The sequence below is a fragment of the Sapajus apella genome, unplaced genomic scaffold (genome assembly GCF_009761245.1).
Source record: "Sapajus apella isolate SASKATOON/1434 unplaced genomic scaffold, GSC_monkey_1.0 scaffold8, whole genome shotgun sequence".
In the NCBI taxonomy this organism is placed as follows: Eukaryota; Metazoa; Chordata; class Mammalia; order Primates; family Cebidae; genus Sapajus; species Sapajus apella.
Genome location: NW_022436948.1, coordinates 29,099,817 through 29,123,846, shown reverse-complemented (window position 1 = coordinate 29,123,846; position 24,030 = coordinate 29,099,817). Strand labels below are relative to the sequence as shown.

Here is a 24,030-nt window from a genome sequence, read left to right as displayed (position 1 = left end):
TACTGAGTTCAAAAATATTTTCACGGGAATCAGGTCTTTCCCCCGGTAATGGCTTAGCATAATCCACAATTACTCTTCATTCCTTTATAAAGTTGATCCATGAATATTTATTCATGGAAGAGGCCTTAGTGGCCATCTAGTACTATCCATTTATTTTACAGCTAACGAAACCCTAGCTAACATCAGCTGGCTTCTCCTCCAACCCAGAATCTTCACAAATGAAGACGTTTCCCTCCCAACGTAAGCCTAATTGAGAGCCAAGTCTACACTCAGAAAGATTTCCCCACTGAACCTCACTTTGCTGTCCAGTGTTAAAAGAGAATCCAGTGTTTTAAATCATAGTATTAATAGTAATTCTTTTGTGTAAATAAATGCAGGAACTTTGGTTTAACCTCCTTCACAGTATCTCACTGATGATATAAGAAAGCAGGATGACAGATTCATTTCACATAAAAATACACCCCCTCAAAATAACAAAACTAAGCAGTATTCATTTTACTTCAGATCCTACAATTCCAGCATTTCGAAAAACATTAAAAAGGCCAGGCACAGTGGCTTCATGCCTATAATCTTGGTAATTTGGGAGGCAGGGAAGAAGATCACTTGAATCAGGAGTTCCAGACCAGCCTAGGCAACATAGTGAAACCTAATCTCTACGTAAAAGAAAAAGAAAAAAAGAAAAAAAAGCTGGACATGGCGTTGCATGCCTATAATCCTGTCTACTTCGGAGGCTGAGACAGGAAAATGGCTTGAGCCCAGCAAATAGAGGCTGCAGTGAGCTATGACTGCACCACTGCAGTGCAGCCTGGGCAACAGAGCAAGACCCTATCTCTAAACAAAAACGAAACACATTTAAAAGTTCTTCTGGAAAGGTAATTCTCTCCCATGTTCCACAGTAAAATAAATGAATTCATTTTGGCTAACTCCTGTTTCGGGTTATTTCCCTATTTTCCTTAGATGTTTACAAAAAAAAAATTCGTCCTGGTAATATTTTTAATCTTAACCCTCATCTGCTCTTTTGATAGATTTTTTTTCCCAGATTTTTTTTCTGTTAACCCAAGCCCACACAGCCAGAAAAACTCCCAAGAAATCTTGCCACCAATTCTTCTTTTCAATTGTACAAAGCTTTGAAAGTTATTGATTCTGCAAATGTGAAAAATTAACTTCTCAAAAAATAGCACACATAAAATGGGAACTGGCCAAAGAAACACAAAGAACATTGTTTTAACTGGAAGTTCTATCATTAACTGCTACGACTACTGTATTCCTGATACATTTTTTTGCAATATATTTATCACTATACGGGAATGGTTTAATCTACTCCATACAGAGAGCAGTAGGAGCTCTCAATGGCCTCAAAATATGATGGTTCTTGCCACAAACAACTAATCTAAATTTCTTGCAGATGGCAGGCCTAACTTTTTTTCTAAAAGGAAATAACTCACCTCTAAAAGTCAAATTTGTTTTTAAAACTGTGGTGTCTTTAACCACTTTTTCCCCCCAGTTTTTTGGTTGACACGTTGTCATGAGTTAGAGTGGGTTGCATCAATTATTCTGGGTTCTTACAGAAAATATTTTGTGGTGGTTGAATATCACATACAAGAAACTAAGTGCCCTTTGTGGGTGACTGCGCAGGTACCTCTGATTTCCTGCCAAATCATTCAGAATGCCGCAAATCCATTAAATCTCTCCACAGGGAAGAAAAAATTCCCACATTCTAGAGAGAGAATTTATGAGTTCATTTCAATCACCACAAATGAAAGCCACCCTTAATATTCATTAGAGATTTTACAGTGGCAATATGCATTATCTATTCGTATGCCCCTCTAAAAGGCCAATTTCCCTTGAAACCTTGCATGGCTCCAAGCCACTCTTTGTAGAAACAATGGCCTATGTCCAAGTGGAATCAGGGGAGGCAAATGGATGACATTTCCTTATCCATTGGTAATAATTCCACTAAGCCACTGTGGTGGCTATGAGTTTCTGAGTTTTAAAAATTAAAGGACAGATTTGGAATGTGCAGTTGTGTCATTGTATCACTTCTCTGCTGTCATCTGTGACCATATGTCCTAAATTGAATAGAGCTTTTCGGTTGGCATCACAAGAGATGACTTCTGAAACTGACATTTCTTTCATTTGGAGAAATGTATATGTCAGAGACATAATTCTATGAACCTGAGAGCTTTTCATTAATCTCCGTCTTCCTACCACCATAGTTCAAGCCACCATCATCTTTCCTCTTTTTCCCTTCAAATCTATTTTCTTCACTGTATGTAGAGTGATCTTTCCAAAACATCAACTTAAGCCTCATACCGTCAACAAATCAACAAGAAATATCAAAATAAACCCTTGGCTTAAAAAAGTTCTTGCACAGCTTCCTCCTTGCTTTTAGGGAACACACAGCAAAACAGCATAACCTGTAAGGCCATGTGTGGTCTGACTCCTTCCCCAGACTTACCTTGTCCCATATCTCCTTGTTTTCTTTCCTAGCCATTATGAATTCTCATTTTCCTCATTTTGGGTTAGTTAACTCTTCTCTTCCATCACATTCGACCTTAATCATCCAAAAGCATTTTCTGACTGTCTGACTAGGTCAAATATGCCTATTATTGGCCTTCATAGAACCATGTAACAATCATAGCTCTTATCAAAGCTGCCATTTCATGTCTATTTTTATTTATGTGATTAAATATATTTTTGTCTCTAATTAGACTATGGGGTTCACAATAATCTGTTTCTACCCAACATTTTATCCTCTTATCTGGCATGATGTAAATACTCAAAACAAATTGTTGAGTGAATGAATAAATCAGTTCTTGATGTTAATGCATCTTGTGCTCGGGCTAAAAAATCCTTTCTATGGGTGAGACATAGGTTTCTATTGGGGTTGGGCTTGAGGTGAGCTGCAATAAGGCCATATTTCTAATCCAATTATTCATCAGTATGGTTGTATTTAATAGCTGGGGACCATGAGATGCATAAAGATCTTACACTGAATATTCATAAGGGCTTTTAGAGAGAATTCAACCACTTGCTTTACAACTTCCCAGGAAGGAGAGGGAGCATGAATTTCTTTCCTTCATTTTTCATTCTCTTCTGAAAAAGGTGGTTATGACTGAGCGATATATTATGACTTTGAAATAAAATATAATGAGATGCATATGTGATGTGGCTTTGATAAAATATATGAGAGGGGTTTTAAAAAGCTAACATCATTTTACATATGCAAGACAGTGTTCATACAGTGATAATGTGGGAGGTCAGAAAAGGGCAATGGTGATCCCAGCACCCGCACACCAGCCTCATCTTCTTTTTGTCTATATTCCCCAGTGACTCATAGGCATGGCGTCACTAGAGTGCCCCCAAGAAGCTAAAAGTAAACTTTCACCCTTTACTCGTTGTATACATTTCAGTGAGTTAGCTCCAGCTTTCTTATTTCCAGGGCTATAATGGGGCAAACTATATGAAATAATCATAAAAACTACTGGAAACCAGTAATGTAAATTTAGTGCAACATTTTCTCATGTAATACAGAATTGCTCAGAATTGTTGATGGCGACATCCTAACGCAAGAACCTGTCTTTGTCACCATTGTGGCCACACAGCTCAGGGAAATACCTGATCTATCACAGATAGTATGCTGTTGCTTACTGAATGACAAATAATTAGAAACATATAATAATAAATTATAATTAGATGGTAATAATTTCCCTTGAAAATAATAGCTTTTCTTCATTAAGTTCCAATTAGGTGTCAGGTACAGTTAATCAGGTTACATATATTATCTAGTTCAATTCTTACTAGAATTCCACAAAGAAATCTTTGTGTTTTCCATTTGATACATAAGAAACTGAAAATCAGAGAAATAAGGTGACTTAACAGTTATACAGACAGTGAGTGGAGAGGCCACAATTGAAGGCCAGGCTTACTTGACTCATGGAGTTTCCACCATATGCTGCTTCTCTTTACTGCCATGGTTATTTATATATCTGCTGCAAAATTTAAAGGCAATTTAGTGATAGGAAAAGTCTGGACTAAGAGTTAGGAGGATTATGTTAAGCATCAGCTTTGCCATCATGTGCTGTAGGATCTCAGGTAATTCACTTAATCTTCATGCACCTCCATTTCTGTATCTGTAAAGCGGCAGTAATTCTTTGCCTAATTCATAGAGCTAGTATAAGAGCAAATGTGAGCTCTTCTTATATATGTGAGCTAGTATAAGGGCAAATTGTACCTCGAAGGCAGGGTCTCTAATTATCAAGCGGTCAAACCCCTACCTTTAATCAGCACTTTCACATGCAAGATATTATTTTATACTGCAAATTGAGAGCTGCTGTCTCTACTTTTATAGATGAGATAAGAAAGGGTAAGTTACTAGCCTAGTCTCAAAAGTTACAAAGCCAAGATCTTTGCAGAAAACTTTGGATTCTATGTAGATTTCAGCTTAAAATCCTGCTCTGCCACCTGTATAAATCAGTTATCCTCTTTGAGTTTCAGGTTTCTACCATTAAAATGGAAATAATGATACCACCTTACTGAATCATAACACAATTAGAAGAATATATAAAAGCACCTGAAATAAAGTCAAGTGCAAAGTCAATTGTGACCTTATCACAGTGTGTCTGTGTGATGAAAACAAGATTTCAAAGGCATGAGCCACTCAAGGTGGCACCTACTGTGTGTGTGGTAGTGGGTGGGGTTGGGGGTGATGGCGGCAAAAGCAGATGTCTCACTCCGACCAAGCACTCTTGAAGCTGCATAGACCCTGATCTTCTGCTCCCTTCTACAGTCTTATTTAAACTTCACCCATCCATTTTTCAAAGTAGACTTTACCCCTCTGAAATGGCATTTAAAAGGATATTTTAAAGTACATCTTTTTTGAATGGTGAGACTTCCTGAGAATGCAAATGAAAATTGTGGCTCATGAAGAAGTTTTTGTGGCCCTGAAGTGAACTCATATTCATAGCTGGTTCTGCCTCACATTGTTTGAGTTATGGCTGATGCATCCAGAGACCGTGAGGGAGAAAGAAAGTAGATGGGGTAGAGGAAATGTAGTTGTTCAGAAACAAAACAAAACAAAATAAAACAAAACCCTAAACCTAAAACAGCTTATGTAAAGGAAAAAATAAGGTCAACAAGCATCATCTGAAAAAAAGTTGCTTTGAAAATTAGAAGTAAATCTTTATGTACAAATCTTCTTCTGCACATAGAATTTATCTTCCTCTTTGTATTCTTCTGTCCCAAACTATTGAAGACAAAAAGGATCTGAAAAATCGTTGACATTCTCCTCCATTCCAAAGATGGGTAGGTGGAAACCCATGGAGATTAAGCAATTTGACCCAAAGAGATACTACTATGACAGAGCTAGGCTCACAGCTGACTCCTCTGGCTTTGAGCAGTATTCCTCCGAGGGTATAACAGCCTCTGAGACGCTGTCCTACACATACAAAATATGTCTTTTCTATCGTGTGCTTAGCAATATTTGAATTATGAACATATTTCTTTGCAACAAAAGAAAATTTGGCAACACTTGGAACATTTGCCAAGGCTCATTATATGTTCTAATGAGCTAATTCAAATGTTCTAACATCCAGGCCTTTCTCCTGCCAGAGATTGATGTCCAGGTTTGGTGATTTGCTTGCTTCTGTTGAAGCATGCAAGAGAGGCTCTAAGTAAGAAGGACACTTAGGTCTCTCATAGCTAATGGGCATATTGGGTCCCCCTCAGATTGTCCATAGTTGTCTTCCATCTTCTATTTGAGAATCCAATGAAATAAATTCCAGCTGTCTTGTGAAAGCCAAAATGTAGTTATAATCGATTATCATGGGTCCTGTTTCATGATCATAAGAACTAATATAAATCATACACATTTTATGATGAACTTTAGCAAGATTTTACTATAAGGAGCACCAATTCAACTTTCTTCTTAATATGATGCACTTGAGTAAACAAGCCCAGAGTGAAAACATACAACGAGAGAAAAGGAGCAAAACCCTTAGGGTAATTCATGAAGGAGCGGGATTCATATTTTCCATAACAATTCTAGAACTAGATCACAGGACTCCTATTTTCACTTATGCATGAAGTTTGTGTAATTGGAAGAAGCCAAACATCAACCCAAATAATTTGATTTGTTTGAATGTTACATTGCTGTGCCTCAAAAGTCTAATTTAATAATATCCCTGTTTATCCTGGGCTTCTAGACTAATACTTCACATTTACAGAGAAATTACATTTTCTCATTTTTTCTTTATTTTTATTGTAAAAGATTTTATTGGAAAAGACACTTAAACATTTTATGCACATTTACGATTTACTTTCTTCATATTCAACCTGAGGAATTTCCATAAACCTGACATCTTCTACTATTATATTATCTCATATTTTATGTGTTTATTCTATAAGCTCTTCTTTATCTAATAAAAATGTGTTCTCATGTCTGGTGAGATCTTTTTTCAGGCTTATTTTATATACAAGTAATACAAAGTGTTTGTCTTTTCAGCGAATTTTTACACCAAAAATTGTGATTACCTATTCTTCCTTTTTACCTTTTTATTTTAATAAGAGCCCATAAACTCTCTTGTCAACCCCTTCTCCCAATATGCACATATACTTCTAAGCTCCCAAGTTCATAGACTGGATGGCTTAGGAGGCACTTTACATGAATTTGCTAAATGAGTGAATGAATGGATAAACAAATGAATAAGCTATTGCAGAATCTCCTATTTTTTTCAAATTCTTCTCTTGGGTAAATGCTGATTCTCCTTCCATCAAACATTAAATTGGCCATAATTAACATTTCATCATATAAAATGGTCATAATTAATGATTTGTTCTTGCTCGCTTTAAGTTTATAAAATTATTTTTAGAATCTTAATTGTCAAGTATATTAATTTTAGTATAGGCTGTAGTAAATATAGATATGTTTTGGCATTTTTCTATCACATTTTCCTATTTATTTTTTGAAATTCTCAGTCCAGATTGCTATTTATGATGCTTTCCGTTCCACAAGTGTTCCAAATATATTTGCTGAAACTTTTTACCTTTCCATCCCACTGTAATTTCACTGCAAAAAAAAAAAAAAAAAAATTAAAGCTGTTCCAACAAATGGCTTTTGATGTCTTGGAGTTGAAACGCAGGGGTGTTAAATTATGAGGAATTATGCATTGGTAATTCAGAGTCTACCTTCTTCTGGGTGGATGTGTGAGCTTTCTTCTTAGTATGTCTTATTATTTACCAGGTCTAAATAATGCTACCCACCACAAATGGGAACACGGAGCACAGAGGTTTTTTGGCAGAAGCCTAACATCACTAATGAACAAAGAAAATGAGAATAGAACCTGTGAAATTTGTTTTTTCCTTTTACCTAAACCACGTGCTTCCTTACTCACTGTCTTTTTACTGATCTGCTCTAGCCTTAATTCTTTTCTTGCATATTTCTGTTCTTCAAAGTCTACGTCATGGATTCTTACTCATTCATCTACACTTTTAAACGTCACTACTATTTATCAAATAGGTAGAGAAGAAAGAAAGGCCAAAATGAGGAAATAGTATAAAGATATAAAGATGGAAAAATATATCATTGTGCTTGGTGAAAGGATGACACTCACTTCGCCTGTAGTAAACAGTGTATAAAAAAGGCTTGGGTGCTTCTGGTTAGAGGGAAGATGAGGTGAATGAGTTTAGATTTGACCCTGTCAGTTGTGGGGAGGTGCTTAAAGGTTTGTGAGGGGAACAGTGACATTATTAGATTTGAGCCTCAGGATCATTAATCAGGATAGTATTTATCAGTTAGAATAGTCAAGAAAATTAATCTGTTACATTAATCTGGTAATGCCGTGTCATGTTGATTGAAGGGGAAAGACTAGGGTCAGAGAGACTGAGGGAGATTGCCAAGGGAAAGAACAGAGAGACAAAGTGGAGGACGGGCACAAACAGCTTATCCTGGTTATGCGGTCTGTCTCCCAGAGACCTCTGGTTTTCTCAAAACGTATTAAAACTTTTATACAACTTAGCAGTGAAGCTGTGTATCCCAAGAGCACTCTCCCTTGTCAATAATTACATCCACTGCTGCCCATTTGAACTGAAAGATGAATTATAAAAACTTTTGCTGCTTTTCTTATTGGTTAGCATTAGCAGACCTCTTGTTCCTTAAGCTGAAACGGTGGTGTAAAGAATTTTTCCATGGCCCACAAGGTTTGTCACCATTGTGAAGAATTCATGTAAGATTCCAAAAAGCCTTCTCATATTCACCTTATATGTCTCTAAGTACAGCCTTGTTTATTTCTCATCTTCGGATGCTGTATATCAACTTGACTCATTTTTCTTTAATTTTTGTTATATGAGTCTCTCTCTCACTATTATAATTTTCTCTCTGTACGATGTTTGACTTCTTCTATAGGCAGGACTCTGTTCTGTTCTTTTGGGACTTTGACTTAGCTTCTTCTTGAAAGATCTTTGGTTAGTCACTTTTTAAAAATTTTCACACTATTTTTATAAAATGGGCTTCAAAATATCTTAGAAATTTGAGGAAAACGATGCATATTTTTTCTTGCTTATGTCTAGATTGCATCAATTTCTCGATATTATAAAAATAATTTAGGAGAATCGCTTGAACCTGGGCAGAGGTCACGGTGAGCCGAGATCTCGCCACTGTACCCCAGCCTGGGCAACAAGAGTGAAACTCCGTCTCAAAAAATTAATTTTTTTTTCAGAAAAATGTTTTTATCCTTATAAATCTGAAACAGTCTCCCAGGTTTTAAAAAATATGTGTTATTTAAAAATATATGAAAGGAAGATTTTTCTCTCCTTCACAGCCCACAAACTCTATCCTTTCTTACCCTCATTCCCTACCAAGCCTATGGCTCATTTTCCTCCTTTTGTTAAGATGTTCCATGCTCTTAGCTTGCAGAGCTTCATAAGTACTCTTCAGTTATTCTTCTTATAAACTGATTCAAAATACTTGGCTTCAAAGACTATTTTTGACTACCTTCACTATTCCCTTTCTTAAGATGCATCTGAAATCCCCTGTCAACACCACTCATCTCAGATATTACAAAAGACCCTCATCCTTAGTTTTCCCTTTTCCATTTCTCTTGTGGAGTATACCCTTTCATAAATCTGATCTTTTACCTTTCAGTTTATATCAATTCCATAATCACATATATTTCTTCACTCCCAGATGCCACAGACATTACAAACAACTTAACTTCATGTTAAACATCTCTGTGTGTCTCGTTTTCCTGTTGACTTCTGTGAAGAGCCCTTGACAAATAATACATTTCCCTGTCTGATTCAGTTTGTTTATAGTATCTCAAATGAATAAAATGCTCCAATCCTAACACAGACTGCTGGATGTTTTGATTTTTGAAACACATATTACTTACTATAGATGAGTCCCAACACTATTTCATTAAGCTTTTCTAATAGATATCAATAATGTTGCTTAATTAATGGGTGTTTTTGGTATGCAAAGTCACTCAGAGGAAAGAGAATGAGGACTGAGACCACTGTACAGAATTGGAGTTGGTGGGTGAAAGAGGTAAGGATATTTCTTAAGCTCACTCTGCTGGCAATGTCAGAACTGCATTCAATCAGTCATCATTAGCCTTGAGAGTGGGAGTCTACAGTGGGCTTAGCAGGAAGCATACCAGGGTAAATACAGACTTTTTCCAAGACAAGTTAATTTAAGACCACCTAAAAACTCTGATATAATAATGGAGTCAAAGACACCACGTGGGTTACGAGGTCTGGAGCTCAAGACCAGCCTGGCCAATATGGTGAAACCCCATCTCTAATAAAAATTCAAAAATTAGCTGGGCGTGGTGGTGAGTGCCTATAATCCCAGCTACTAGGGAGGCTAAGGCAGGAGAATCATTTGAACCCCGGAGGCAGAGGTTTCAGTGAGTCGACATCACTCCATTGCACTCCTGCCTGGGCAACAGGGCGAGACTCCATCTCAAAAGGAAAAAAAAAAAAGAAAACGCACACACCAGAATCTACTATTTTTAACATTTCTGAAGTCAAGGAGAAACTAGTGTCCTTGTAGATTGGATTCATTTCCCATGAAATGTGGGGTTTAGGCCCAGCTCCATCATATCTGCATATGTTGGCACATACATTTTTAAAAATATGACCACACTCTTACCCTTTTAAATTGCAAAAAATGTCGCCTCTGACTACCTGCCATTAATAGTAAGTAACTCTCATTACAGAAGCACATCTTTTAAACCCCAACACTGCCTCTGTACGTTCTATAATATGAAAGTTAAATAACCCAAATAATAGCCCTGCAATTACTATTGAAAAAAAATCCAGCGATGCTAAAATGAAACTGGATATTTTTCACTTGTTGTTGTTACAGAATATATGTGTAGAATATAAAAATCATAATTTGCACTCATCCAACTTCTTTCACTTTAGTGTCTCAAGTCCCAGAGTGTAAGTGGTCTCATTAAGTTTACCAAACCAATTTAACTCTAACATGCTCTTGAACCATCTCTCCAAATCCACTGAGGCTTTTCTGCCCTGAATGCTGAACAGTATCATCTGAAATTCTGAGCATTCTGTAGATATGTTTGACCTTCTGCAGATAAAACTCACTCAATCGTTAAGTTATATGTTAAAATAGACAAAAATTACCTAAATAAAAAAGAAAAATATGACTATTGTATATTTAGCCAAATCTACACACATCCATAAACTCTCACATATACAAAATAACTGAATTTATGTATAACTGGATGTATTAGAATGAGGCAAGCTTTGGCTGTAAGAACAACTAGAAAAACAAGAAGAAATACTTTATCTGAATCTATGGAAACAAAGTCCATTGGTTTCTAAGCTCCATTTATTTAGGCAACAAGTGGAAGTCTACGCAGATATTTATTTACTTATTTTATTATTTCTGTTCTGTACTTTATGTTAGAAAATGCTTCCTTTTTTTTTTTTTTTTTTTTTTGAGACAGGGTCGTCTCACTTTGTTGCGTAGGCTGGTCTGGTCTTGAACTCCTGGGATCAAATGATCCTCCCAATTTGGCCTCCCAAAGTACTGGGGTTAATGGTGTGAGCCACTACGCCTGGCCAATTGTTCAGATATTTCTCGAGGACTCATTACATTACAGGAACTATGGAGGATACAAAGATAAGTTATTCATAGGAAGTATACAAATACTAAAACTGCCAGCACAGGTAGAGTATGGTAAGTTCTATGAGGATGGGGGCAACGTAGATATCATTTAGTTCTGCATCCTCAGTGCGTGATACTGTGAATAGCAAATAGTAGATGCCAGTATGTGTTTCAGAAATATGTAATGAAAGAATAATGCCCTCGTTTAGTGTAGACATTCAAAGGAAGGAGGGACTACTCTGTCTGGTGTTAGCCAGAAAAGCTTTCTAGACGATGAAGTATTTGATCTGAGTCTAAGGGATGAAGGGATGGGTTCTAACGGAGAGAATTCACATACCAAGAAGAGGCCATCACACAAACACAAAGAGAGGCAGGAAAGTGCGAGACAGCCTTTAGGAAAAGCAAATTATTCAATCTGGCAGTTCAGCATAGGAAATCAATAAGGAAGGCATAGTATACAGATAAGAATGAAAAATTAGATTTAAGTCAGACTGATGAAATCCAGAAATGCCAAGTTAGGGAGTCCAGATTTTATTCTTGAAGAAAGCTTGGACTATCTGTGTTCAGATGCTTACACAACACCTTAGCCACTTGCCAAGGAGTCATCAGCCTTGATCCTGCTTCTGAACCTGTCAGAGGGAGTCATCAGAAGCACATCCTAATTACATTACCAGCTACTCTCCAAGAAGCTGCTCAAAGAGAAAACCTGCAAAGTGCAACAGTCGCAGAAGAGAAGACGAAAACTAAAGAAGCAGGAGAGACATTTAGAAATGATTAACGTTGGTCAGTTTCATCACTTCCAAGTCTGTTATCAGACACCTGTTATATTTACCATGGTACTTCGAACACAAGTTGTTTTAGTTCTAGTTGTTGGAGACTTAATGCACAAATCTCAAAAGGTAAAAAAAGTTCCAAGGGAGAATAAGCCTCTTCAGGGACCTCTAATGTGTTACATAATGTAGCCTCTGCCTAAGGAGAAACTAATTCTTTGAGCAAAATGGTAGAGAGTAGGCTTCCTGAATACACAAAATTGCCCCATTTATTCACTTAAAGCACAAATGACCAGGAGCTGTAGAGAAATAAAGTTATAATACATGCCTTGAGCAACTTACAATGAAGTTGAAAAAAAGTTTAGCATTCTTAAGTCCTAGAAAGTTTATAATATTTGACTTTAGCTTCTTTACTATTTCTTTACTATTTCCATTTTAAGAAAATTAAAAGGTTTAAATAACTTGTCCAAGCAAGAAAAAAAGAAAAACAAAACCAGAATCCAAATTTGTTTGACTCCAGAGAGCATACTCTTTCTCACGTACCACATAGCCTTAGAGTCTGCCCTAGGATATGGAAAACACTATATTGTAGTAGACAAAAGCAGGATCTCTAGATAAAAGCAAGATCTAGGTTGTAGGTCTTGGCTCTACCTCTTGTTAGCTGTCTGACTTTGCACCTGTTACTTTTTGTGCCTCCATTTTCTCAATTGTAAAATGGGAGGAAATAATATTTCTTAAGGTAGTGTTTCATAATGTAATTCCTTACCTGATAGAGTTGTTGTGAGATTTAAGTGAGATAATACATACAAAATGCTTAGGAGAATAGCAGGCCTAAAGAAAATGCTCATTAAAATTAGCTACCATTTTTCAGTGCCATTTCGTTATAATTGCAATAATTTAGACAATTCACTGCACATTTTCCTGATTTCAGTCAACACACAAAGTCTTCCTTTAATCAAAAAGAAATCCCTGGAAATATCTTATGCAGTCATTAATTTGTACACAATTGAATATATGAAATGTTAACATGGGCAAAAGTCACAAGCATTTGGTTGCTTTTTGGAAAGACAATTCTTGCTCTGGTAACTTTTCTGACACTGATACATTTGACTGATTAGCGTTTTTGCTATCTGTTTCTTTCCTGACAGTCAAAACCCCAGATAAGATGACACATTTCCGTAGTTTGCAAACTTACCCATGAATGTAGGAGATCCATATCTGAGCAGGAAGACTTGAGACGTGTGTGGCGAACACAAGAGGAGCAGTGGCCCCAGGGTCCAACCTCGGCTATTTGGAAATCAACATATGTCCAGAGAGGGTTTTCAGGAAAAGGCTTCCAGTGATGCCATATGTCAGCTTCACCTTCATACCAGGCTAATTTATCTTCCAAGTTGCAGTCATTTAAAGTGTTGGATGTACCCTGTGTTGCAGAAAGAGTATCCGACCTAATCTCCATTTCTTCCTTCCTGCTTGCGCTAACATTACTCGTTTTCTTTTCTTGGGATTTGGTTAATTTCAAACAAGAAATCAACGTGTCATCTTCATCTTCTGAATGACAAATAAGTAGGTTAAAAACTTTACATATAGAAATTATACTTCCATTTAGGTAAGAAATATAAGTGAACCACACTGGATAAACCAGGATGTCATTCAATTTTACAAAATTATTCCAGCAGCATTTCTTTAAAGAGTAAGTTATTTTGCATTATAAAAAATTTTGTTTTGTAAAAATCTGATTTTTCTGACATTTTTGAAACCATATCTACTGATTAAAGTCTCACTGGAATGAATAGAAGCCACATACAAATAGCATGCTGAAAGATATTTGAGGAAAAAAATACAATTAATAAAAACACCTCTTATAAGATGTTATGTTCCTATTCTTAAATATTTTTAATTTTTAAGGTCATATGTATAATAAAGAATTACAAGGAACACATGGACACAGGGAGGGGAACATCACACACCGGGACCTGTCAGGGGTTCGGGGTACAGGAGGGACAGCATTAGGAGAAATACCTAATGTAGATGACAGGGTGATGGGTGCAGCCAACCACCATGGCACATATATACCTATGTAACAAACCTGCACGTTCTGCACATGTACCCCAGAACTTAAAGTATAATAATAATAAAAGAATTATAAGGAAACAAATAAAATTATTTGCCTTACTTAAATGAATAAAATTTTAGTGGGTATGGAATGAAATCCTACTGACATTCTGAAATTGTCTATTTTAATATCAACCTGCCAAGAAATTTATGTATGCAGTGTGTCTCATGGTGAAATCGTTTTTAAAAAGCAAGAACAACAAAACAAAAAAGGCATATCAGTAATGCTATAAAGTCCATTTGTGAAACCTATATGTACACAATGTGGCAAAGAATCTGATGAAATTTCTAGTAATATAAAAAACAGTTACAGAAATAGAAATATATATCACCCAGAGTCAATTGCTCTATGTCATGGAATCCCTTTAAATCCAAATGTTTAATGGGTATTTTTAAAAGATTTTGATTAATCGAAACATGCTATTATGAATAAATAAATGCAAATCAAAGTTGCATGCCATGGACATACCAGCTTGCTAGGTTTACATCAAAATTCAATTATATTGTTTTCTGTGGCTAAGGAATGGGAACAGTAGACACTGCTGAGCTTCCTCCATTGCCTTCTCTCACTCTGTCTCTGAGCCCTGTCTCAAAGGAAAGGAGAAATGGGGTGTGACATAAATGTGGGGTAAAATTCAGGACTAGATGGGGATGCCTGTTTCAAAATAACTTGGCAATAAAGAAATACTCGATGTTTAATGATTATCTTAAGACCCTATCAAAATGGGCTCCATTAATATATGCTTCTTTAGTTCTCCCTCAAAGGAATTTTAACAGCTTATTGAGCTTTTACTTACGGAGGTTTATTAATGTCGGTTTCACCTCATCCAGACTCTGCACTCTGGCTTTCTTGGTCCAAACCAGTCTCTGCAGTCGCTTTAGTGTCCCCATTGATTCCACTCGGTCACCGCCCGATTTTATGGCCTAGCACAAACACAGCTCAAGGTAAAGACAAATTATTCTTCACAGCAGATTAAATATAAAATATGTTGAGATCATAAATGTGGAAAAGTTAATAATGTGACCTTAAAACCTGAAGCCTGAGTCAATTTAAGCAATAACTTGAAAGCACACCACACTTTTTTGGGTTCAAAATTGTAAAATATGTTACAACTGGCCAGTCATACTAAAGCAGAGTGGTTTTACCAATTTTTATTTTTTTTTTACCTCAAAATACAGCAAAATGGATTGAACTCAGAAATATCTATAAATGACTCACTCCTGCCCACTGCGAAATAGTGGAAAGATCTTTGCAGTGTAATATAGATGGAACAAGAGGTTCAACATTGCTATTTGCTAGTATTGGAACAGACTGATAGTATGCAAAGTCTAACTGCTAATATTAGATAAAGCAGAATTTAAGTTGTCTGCATTTTCTTTTTGGAAATTTGTGGGCGAACAGCACTTGTTTCAAGTATGAAAAATTTTCAAATAATACACTTTAAAAAAATAGCCTCTTGCTTTCTAAAAGATATGCACAAAGTGACACAAAGAATAGCCACAGTATGCCACATTATGTTTTAATATATAAGAATCCCTTGTTTATTATGACAAAATATGGATAAATTATAATTAACATTTCATTAATGATTCCTGTTTTCTTTAAAAGATTCAGGAATGTTTTCCACTAGTTCAGTGTTGATGAATTAGTATTTCTACAGCCTTTACTTATTATCTTAAGGACAGTTCCTCTTAAGGATTTCAAAATACTTTTGAAATTAACATTTTATGTGCCAAGTTTTATATGAACTGATAAAATCATTGTGTTCTGTTGAATTCACAGGTGTGATGTAATACATATAGGAATACCTCTTCATCTAGAAAATTCTGGACTCAGAAATATTTCTCCACCTGCTTTTGTCTCATTCTTTCCATTGAACAGCTGACAAACAACATCTACAAAGACACTGCAATTTTCAAAAGGTGAATATGTGCTTCCTCATTAAGGTTTGAATGAGACATACTTATAATAATGCTTTCCAAACCTTTGAAAGAGACTATAAGCCCAAATAAATGTTTGGGAGTGAAGAATATGTGACATGTAACATTTCCAATCTTTATACTCAGCTGCTATTTTTAGTCTTTAAGAATGACTTTGAACAACCAGTATAAACTTGATGTTCTGTCTCTGCAAAATAGCACTTATGTAGGAAATGTGACATTTTTGTCAGAGCAAGCTATACCTTTTCGCATTAAATAAATGAGAAAATATTGAAATCATTTTAATCTTTCAGAAAGGACTGTGATGAGATATTCTTAGATATGCAAAATTTTCCCTCTCTTTCCAAAGGCCATGCTCTGTTCAACAGAATTTCTATTGCTGTTTATATTTTGTATTATTTCTCGGTGTTTCTTTTAGCGCTGAGTTACTTGGTTTTATAGACTCTTTACAACTGTGGAAGAGCCAGTTTCTACTCTTTAGACCCTTCCGGAAGTCATAAGATGACATGGCACAACGATTTTTTTCTTTGCTGTGCTTCTTTTCTTATGGCAACTTCATCTTGTTACAGCCAAAGCTTAATTGCTCCACTGAAACACTGGCAACAAAAATTGCCTTCTCTTCTCCCTTTGTGAAAAATATTTTCACTTAATGTGGGAAAGGTATTATATACCAGGGAAACTGAACTTTCTATAAATGATTTCCCCCAAGAGGAACTAAAGCATTTGGAAGGTATCTGAATTCAGATAAGTAAGATCTCATGGCCTGGAGGTTTCAAAACAAACTGACTTTCCTTATTTTTTTCATACTCTATTATAGCCTTTTTAAAGCACAATATTGTTAATTTTTGTATCTTTATTCACTTTGAGTTACTAGACATCAGTCTACTACATTTTATTTATTTTTTAAAATCCTATGTGCCTAGGATTGTGCATGGTTTAATAAATATGTACTGAATGTAAATACAATCCTAACTTTATACATATACATATACATATATTTTATATACCAAATGGAGTATTCGTAGTACATTTTTAATACTAGACACGTTACTTTCTAATAGCAAAGTACTTCTGGACAATCTCCTCTTTTTAATAGGTACTATATATCCAAGGGATGAAATTTAGCATTAATATTATTATAAAAGAAATAGAATCATTAAAACTACGTATTAAAAAGAAATCCTCTAAAATATTTTCCAAATAATAACCCTGTTTATCTCAAGTCTCTTATCTGTTACCTACATATTTGTACTGAATGTGATTAAGCTTTATAGTAACATGGTTTTTAAATTCTAAAGGTGTTCTAAGAAGATTGACCCATAAATTAAACCTAGCATTCAGCAAGTCAATAAACTTTTATTGAGCAGCTACTCTATGCCATGCACTGCCTCATATTCTGGGGATATGGCATTTAGGAAGTAATAGGAGACCACTGTTTTTATCAAGTCTAATTCTAGAGGGAGGTGACAGATGATAAACATATAAACAAGTATAAAACATAAGAAAGTGACATAAGAAATGTTATATTAATAATTAACAGGGTGATTGAGTGAGAATGCAAAAGGGGGGTTTATTCATTTACTGATCAGGAGGAGCTTCACTAAAGATACTATAACTGAGGCCTGAATGATGAGAAGGAATCAGATATGTAAAGATTTATAGATGGTTTAGAATTCAGCAGATGGCCAGAAAGAATATTTTGCCTGAGACTTAAGTAAGAGAAAATGTCAGCCAGGCAAATAGCAGAGAGTAGAGAAGTCTTGGAACACAATACAGTTTTCAAAGGTTCTAAAATAGGAATTCCTGGAATAGGTTTAGTACGTGACCATGAAGAGAAAGAAAGGAATAGTATCAAGAGGTGAGCCCAGAGAGTAGCAGAGATCCTTCCAGGAAACTTCTGTAGAGCAGGTTGAAGAATATGGAATATCTAATTAGAGGATGATACAATTTGGTTTACAGTTGTGTTCTTCTGTATCTACTGAATTTTGATTTACATTTCAATGGACTCTTCCCAATGGCATTCAAATGTGCTCTGTGTCATTCATAGTTACTTCACCATCTTTCATTCACTTTTTCTATTCTTTTTCCTAGACATTTGTCTCAAAATGTTAACTATTTATGCTTCCTGTAATTGAATTCTATTAACTTCTCATCCTTTCAATGTATCTCACCTATCAGCTTTCATCTCTGCCATTTCCTTTAAATTGTCCTTGTGGTCCATTCTAAAACTCCTTTACTACATGATATTCAGCAATGTTGACCACAGCAACCTTCTGGAAACACTCGCTTTTCTTTGCTTCTGTGACACCATGTTCCTCTGATTTTCCTTTTGCCTTTTTTGACTCTTCCTTCTATAACTCCTATATGCTGACACCTTCCTTTTCTTAACACTAAATTTTGAAATTACTTAAGGATTAACCCCGAGCTTTCATCTGATATCACCATCATTCTCTTCTCATGTGCATTCATGCACACATGCCACTTTTAACATCACTTATATGCTAATGACTCCTAATTTCTTTCTTTCTTTAGGCCTCTCTCCAGAGCTTCAGACTCACATATCCAACTATGTATTTAAAACAATTTTTAAGCACAATCAGTACTGACCTCTAGACCTGTGCCCCAAATATGATGTTCATACAGTCTTCTTCAACTCAGTGAAGGCCATCTTCATCCACCCAGTGCACATTCTGTAATGAAGAGTTTGGTCTATTCTATCACCAAAATGTATTTTAAATGTTTCTTTTTCTCCATCTCCGTTGTTACCAATCTAGTTTAATTTTCTTTCATTGAAACTATTGTCAAGTCTCTAAGTGGTTTTCTTTTCACTTTTGTCTTTCTAATTTATAGTCTTCTTTGAAAGATGTACATTTCCAATAAAATGGTAATTATATGTGAGTGTAAGTGTAATTTTTCATATGTATATATTTAAGATGTATATACTATGTATTTCATATATTTCTGTCTATAAATGTAAACATCTTTTATTTCATTTTGGTCACTCTTCCTTAAATAATATAAAAATTTTGTTAGAAGTGCTTGGTTAAATATATCTCATTTTCTGACACTTCGCTTCTATATTAAGATTAGAGAATAATTTTTAGAAGATAGCATCAATGAATTATTGAACCAGATTAGTCCTACAATCATATTTTATGAGCTGGGATGGAAATTATTAGACAACTAGTCTACCAGACTATATAAAAAATGAGAAAACCCAGAGAAGTTAAGTGGCTTACTCAAGGAAAGATAATCTATTAATAATAGAGTTGGGATGGGAATCAAGTATTCTGACTTTTAAGCCAATGTTTTTTCTTACCGTGACCTTAAAGGCCAGCATAATTACTAGTTATCTAGTACTGACAGCCAAATTAAGACCAATCAAATTCAGAGAATTTATTTGGAGGTTAAATATGGTTTTCCAAGACACAGAATAAGTATCAGGTAGGCACTTTCAGATTGGTAGGCCTATCCTCTTAAATATAAATAATTAAGAAGGAAATATATAAATATATGTGTTTGTATGTATGTATATGCATACACGTATTTGCTGGAAAGGCATTTACATCTTTTAAATCTCTCCTACTATTATCACTTCCTTTTACAGAAGGAAAATTTAGCCTTATATAGACTAACGAAAACCAGATTGCCCATCTGTCTGAATTATGTTCTCTTTACTCCACTAATGAAAAGGAAGCTGAATAACATGTCAGACTTGAATGAAGTAAAAAACAAAACAAAACAAAAAACGCTTTGTTCTTGCTTTTGTTCTTAATTTCTGATTTAGAAAAATTTTCCTCTCTAGTGCCATCTTTAACAAGCATTCAGATGAGAAATCCTAGTAATTTGATGTCTATTTCACATAATTTCTTCAACAGGAGAAATGGGGATTTTCAAAAATTAATATTTTGGTTTATTTTTAAAGAAAGCTGTAATGGAAACTGAAACTTCAGGTAGTTTCCTATGTTTTGCATTGACAATTTTCTCTAAGTTTCCTGGTCTTATGACTCTTTGCTTCATTATTAAAACTGTGCCAATGCATAGGCCTTAGAAATTTTTTAATGCTCACATAAATTAAATGAAAAATCAGATAGTAAATTTGTATTAAAAGTACAAACACCACTATATGTGGTCTTTTTCTTTCTTTATATACTCTACAGTTCTTAGTTTTCTACAATGAAGATGTATTAGTTCTGTAATTAGTATAACTGGGAGACATTTTTTTGTTTGTTTTTTTAAAACACCGGGTCTTGGTCTTGCTCTGTCCTCCAGGCTGGAGGCTGGTATGCAATTGCACAATAAGAGCTCACTGTAAGCCTTGAACTCCTGAACTCAAGCTATTCTTCTATCTCAGCCTCCCAAAGTGCTGGGACTACAGGCATGCACCATCATACCTGGAATTATTTTTATTTATTTATTTATTTTTGTAGAGATGACGTCTTGTTATATTGGCCAGGCTGGTCTTGAACCCCTGGCCTTAACCTCCTACTTCAGCCTTCCAAAGTGCTGCGATTACAGGTGTGAGCCACCACATGTGGCGAGAAATTCCATAAACTACAAAATGCATTGAGAAGGCAGATTTCAAAAATTCAACCTGTCCCTGCTAAGGACAAAAGTATTCAGTTTTTCTACAGAGAATTTGCTCTTATTCGCTTAAAAGGGAAGGTGCCTAGAGACTGGAAGGAGAGAGCTACTTTCATGGTAAAAACAAAACAAAGAAAAGGTTTTAAATGTTGAATTATTAAACCCCTAAATCCATATCTTTATTCCCTCCTATATAAAAGTGACTAATCTCTATTCATCACCTAAACATACTCTAAAAAGATAATTTGTAAGGTCACAATGATCAATGAACGTTTAGAAACTCAATGGACAGTAATAAAACCAATGGGATTATGAACTAGAATTGATCAATGCAAACACATGAAAACAAACACATTTCACTTCAGAGGTTTATTATACTGCTTTCTTGGAACTATAATTAGTTAAAAAGATAATTTTTATGCAAATAAAATATTGATTGAAGAAATAATTACAGTTGGTGGGAAAACTGCCATGTTGACATTAGATATTCATATATAATTATAATTTTAAAAATTATTATTTTTCAGTATTAGAAACTGAACTTAAACTAAGATTAGATAAGCACTTAAAATAAAGCTAGGCAAAATTTTAAAAGTCATAGAATGAGTAATTGAATAAATTAGCTAGTGAAATCAAATATATTCTCCTAGAAGGCCTGTAACACCTTGACTTATTCATTTATCACATATTTGCCGAGCACCTAATCTATGGGAGATAGAAAGAAGAATGAAACATTGTGTCTGCTTGTGATGCACACTGCCTAATGTGAGTACTATGAAAAATAGTCATATGTTTCTCTTCCTATCCCCCTCACTGGAAGGTGACCTCTTTGGGTTCTAGTACTGTTTTATACATATCAATTCCTAGAATCAGCATAGTCAATATATATATTTTCAAACTGAACAGCTGGCCAAAAATACATCTGGAAAAAAAAGGTTGATGTGTGTCATATAAGAACTACAAATAAAATTCAAGGATTATTACAGGAGAGAAAGATTGCATAAGGTGAGAGCAGGGAGGGGAAATGTGCTTGGCTAGAGGATTAGCAGATATTTAAGAAGCTAAGCGGTATAATTTAGGATGTCTAACAAAGCCATTTACGTAATAGTCTTATCCCACTATATAAACACTAAAATCCTTTCAAGTCCTAATAAAATCTTCTAGCTCCTCCTTCCTCTCAAGCAGATTTTGGGGTGCATAATTCTGGTATTGGAATAATCATGTGCCCTCTGAGAACACAGTAAAAAAGGAAAGGAGTCTTCCAGAAGCCACACAGGCCCAATTTTCCATAGTAAAATTAAGTGGCAATGTCATGGCCAATTCTCCACTTCTGCAGGGGAAGCCAAGTCTGCTCTTTACTCACTGACATAATACAGCTTAGGGTCAGTCTTTGAATGTGAAGACACTGCCAAACTAGGTGGGAATTGCCAGGATTACACAAACCAGAGTTGCAAATGAGGGCTGTGTTGATATAAGGGAAAAGGCCACAGAAGCCACATCTTTCCTACTTCCTGCGTAATATCCTCTGCTCTGAAATTTTGAAGAAGTTTCTAAAGTTGCTCATAAGAGCATTTCTCTTTTTGGGTACACCTCCTAGCTGACCAAAAAATGTGAACAATAGGAAATGTAAGAGCCAGTATGCAAATTAATCAACTTGTATTTAGTGTCTATTGGATTCTTAGCAAGAAGAGGAGCTATGGATGGAAAATTACACAGTAAAAAAACAACTATTAAATTTAGGATTTGTAATTTAATATACACAAGATATGTCAAGCAAACCTGGAGTAAGAACCTGCCCGTATGTGTAGACGAATGATGGTTCTTCTTTGAAAATCTGCTTTGTGACTAGACGTGAATTTGAGTGAGCCACTTCACCTCTCTGCACTTCAACCCTTCATCTGTAAAATCTAGAATTGGATCAGAGGAATTCATTGTTCCTCCAATATCCTTGGGGACATTTGGCTAGATAAGCATCTCCTTTTGCTGCTTTACATAAAATCTTGAACCTTAAGAAAATATCAATGAAAAAGTGGAAATGAGCTACTGTTAATCATAGATTATCAGAGTCTGTAGAAATATTCTCTAGTCCAAGAGTTTACCTTATAAATGAGGAAACTGAGATGCAGAAATGTGAATTGAGTGGCCTAAGAGTACAGTCGGTGGTAGATCCAGGTCCCACGATCCAGTTCTCTTACTTCTGTTTCTGATTAGGCATTTCATAGTCCTCCCAAATGTATAGCTTTATGTTCATCTGAAAGTCCTTTTAGTATTTATTGAGATTCATTCGTTTGTTTCCTACAGTTCTTTGATATTTAACTCGTCATTACAAATTCAGACAGCATGGGAAATAGCAAGGGCAAAGCTCAATAATTTGTTTTAGGAAACAGAAGTAATATTTAAATAGTACCTAATGGTCACCTCTTCCTCCTACCTAGAACAATTTAGATGTCTCTTAGGCCAAAAAAAAAATATCTGGGGAGAAATGACAAAACAAAACAAAACTATAGTTGAAAAGAAACTGTTATAAAAACTTAGATGTTAATAGCATGTTGATAATAATGGGGAAGAGAGAGCTATAAATAAAGATATTAAAACTTTTGTATTCATACCTACATAAAGAAACGTGATTTACCAAAAGTAGTTATTTGTCACAAAATTACTATTACATTTTGGGAAGCAATAGTCAAATAAGTTGCATACATTACTGTATAGTGTTACCAAATCATCTAGAATAAGAACTACAAATAGTAATTACAGTTGATTCATATCTATAATGCTACAATACCTGTCCATGTATGTGAATACCTTGGAAATTTGCCAGACCTTCTAAAACATGTCCTTTCTACAAACCTCTGTTTAGCAATATCTCAACAAGGAGAGGAAGGCAGTTGATGTGATTTTAATATCATAAGGGGGAGCTGGCATAGAGAGATACTTTTTAAAAAAAGGTTTTATTATATTTCATTCTATGGACCATAATCCAATTAATTAATTGATTCCTGTTGTCTCACACTCATGCTGTTTCCAAGTTCTCTTTTTTAGCAATGCTACAATGATGTACACTTCTCCCAGAAACGTGAAATACCACCGATTTCTCCCCAAATCAGGAGATATGCTTTTTAACATTATACATTTTTTCCTATCTCAGGAAAAAATGCTACATTTTAGAGAAAATTTTTTATATAACCTATCCTTCTTTGAAGGAAATGCTTTATGCTCCTTTTATATCAGAAAACCGCTACTCAATAAGGACAAACCTCTTTTTATATTATTTAGAAACACTTCCATGTGGCAGCTAAAAACAAATGTAATAAAGAACTATAGAAAACAGTGCTTATGGCATTAAAATGATTGGACAAGAGATGGAAAATCCACTTAAATAGTTATATCTGGGGAGAAATGTCTCACCATTTCATCAAGAATAGGCTCAACATGTCCTTGATAGTGAAATGGACTCCAACATTCAGAGGTAACCTTAGAAATTAGAAAAGGAAA

The 24,030-nt window shown here is 35.2% G+C and overlaps 1 protein-coding gene and 1 long non-coding RNA gene across 6 annotated transcripts in view; one reads left to right on the top strand and one right to left on the bottom strand.

The window, feature by feature from the left end:
* LOC116550964 overlaps window positions 1-18,839 on the top strand; it is a 198,327-nt gene extending 179,488 nt beyond the window's left edge. For 3 of the 4 annotated variants that reach the window (XR_004268642.1, XR_004268639.1, XR_004268640.1), the window contains exons 3-4: window positions 13,047-13,249; window positions 18,484-18,839. This is a non-coding gene — a long non-coding RNA (uncharacterized LOC116550964). Of the gene's footprint in view, window positions 1-13,046; window positions 13,250-15,793; window positions 15,934-18,483 lie in introns of all 4 variants that reach the window. The other variant, XR_004268641.1, reaches the window with a different exon arrangement.
* LOC116550961 (SAM domain-containing protein SAMSN-1) overlaps window positions 1-24,030 on the bottom strand; it is a 147,669-nt gene that overhangs the window by 76,938 nt on the left and 46,701 nt on the right. The window contains exons 7-9 of one of the 2 annotated variants that reach the window (XM_032277171.1): window positions 23,944-24,009; window positions 14,808-14,934; window positions 13,094-13,446 (exon numbers count right to left, since the gene is read on the bottom strand). In XM_032277171.1, coding sequence (XP_032133062.1) covers window positions 13,094-13,446; window positions 14,808-14,934; window positions 23,944-24,009 — 546 coding nt within the window. The remainder of the gene's footprint in view (window positions 1-13,093; window positions 13,447-14,807; window positions 14,935-23,943; window positions 24,010-24,030) is intronic. The other variant, XM_032277168.1, reaches the window with a different exon arrangement.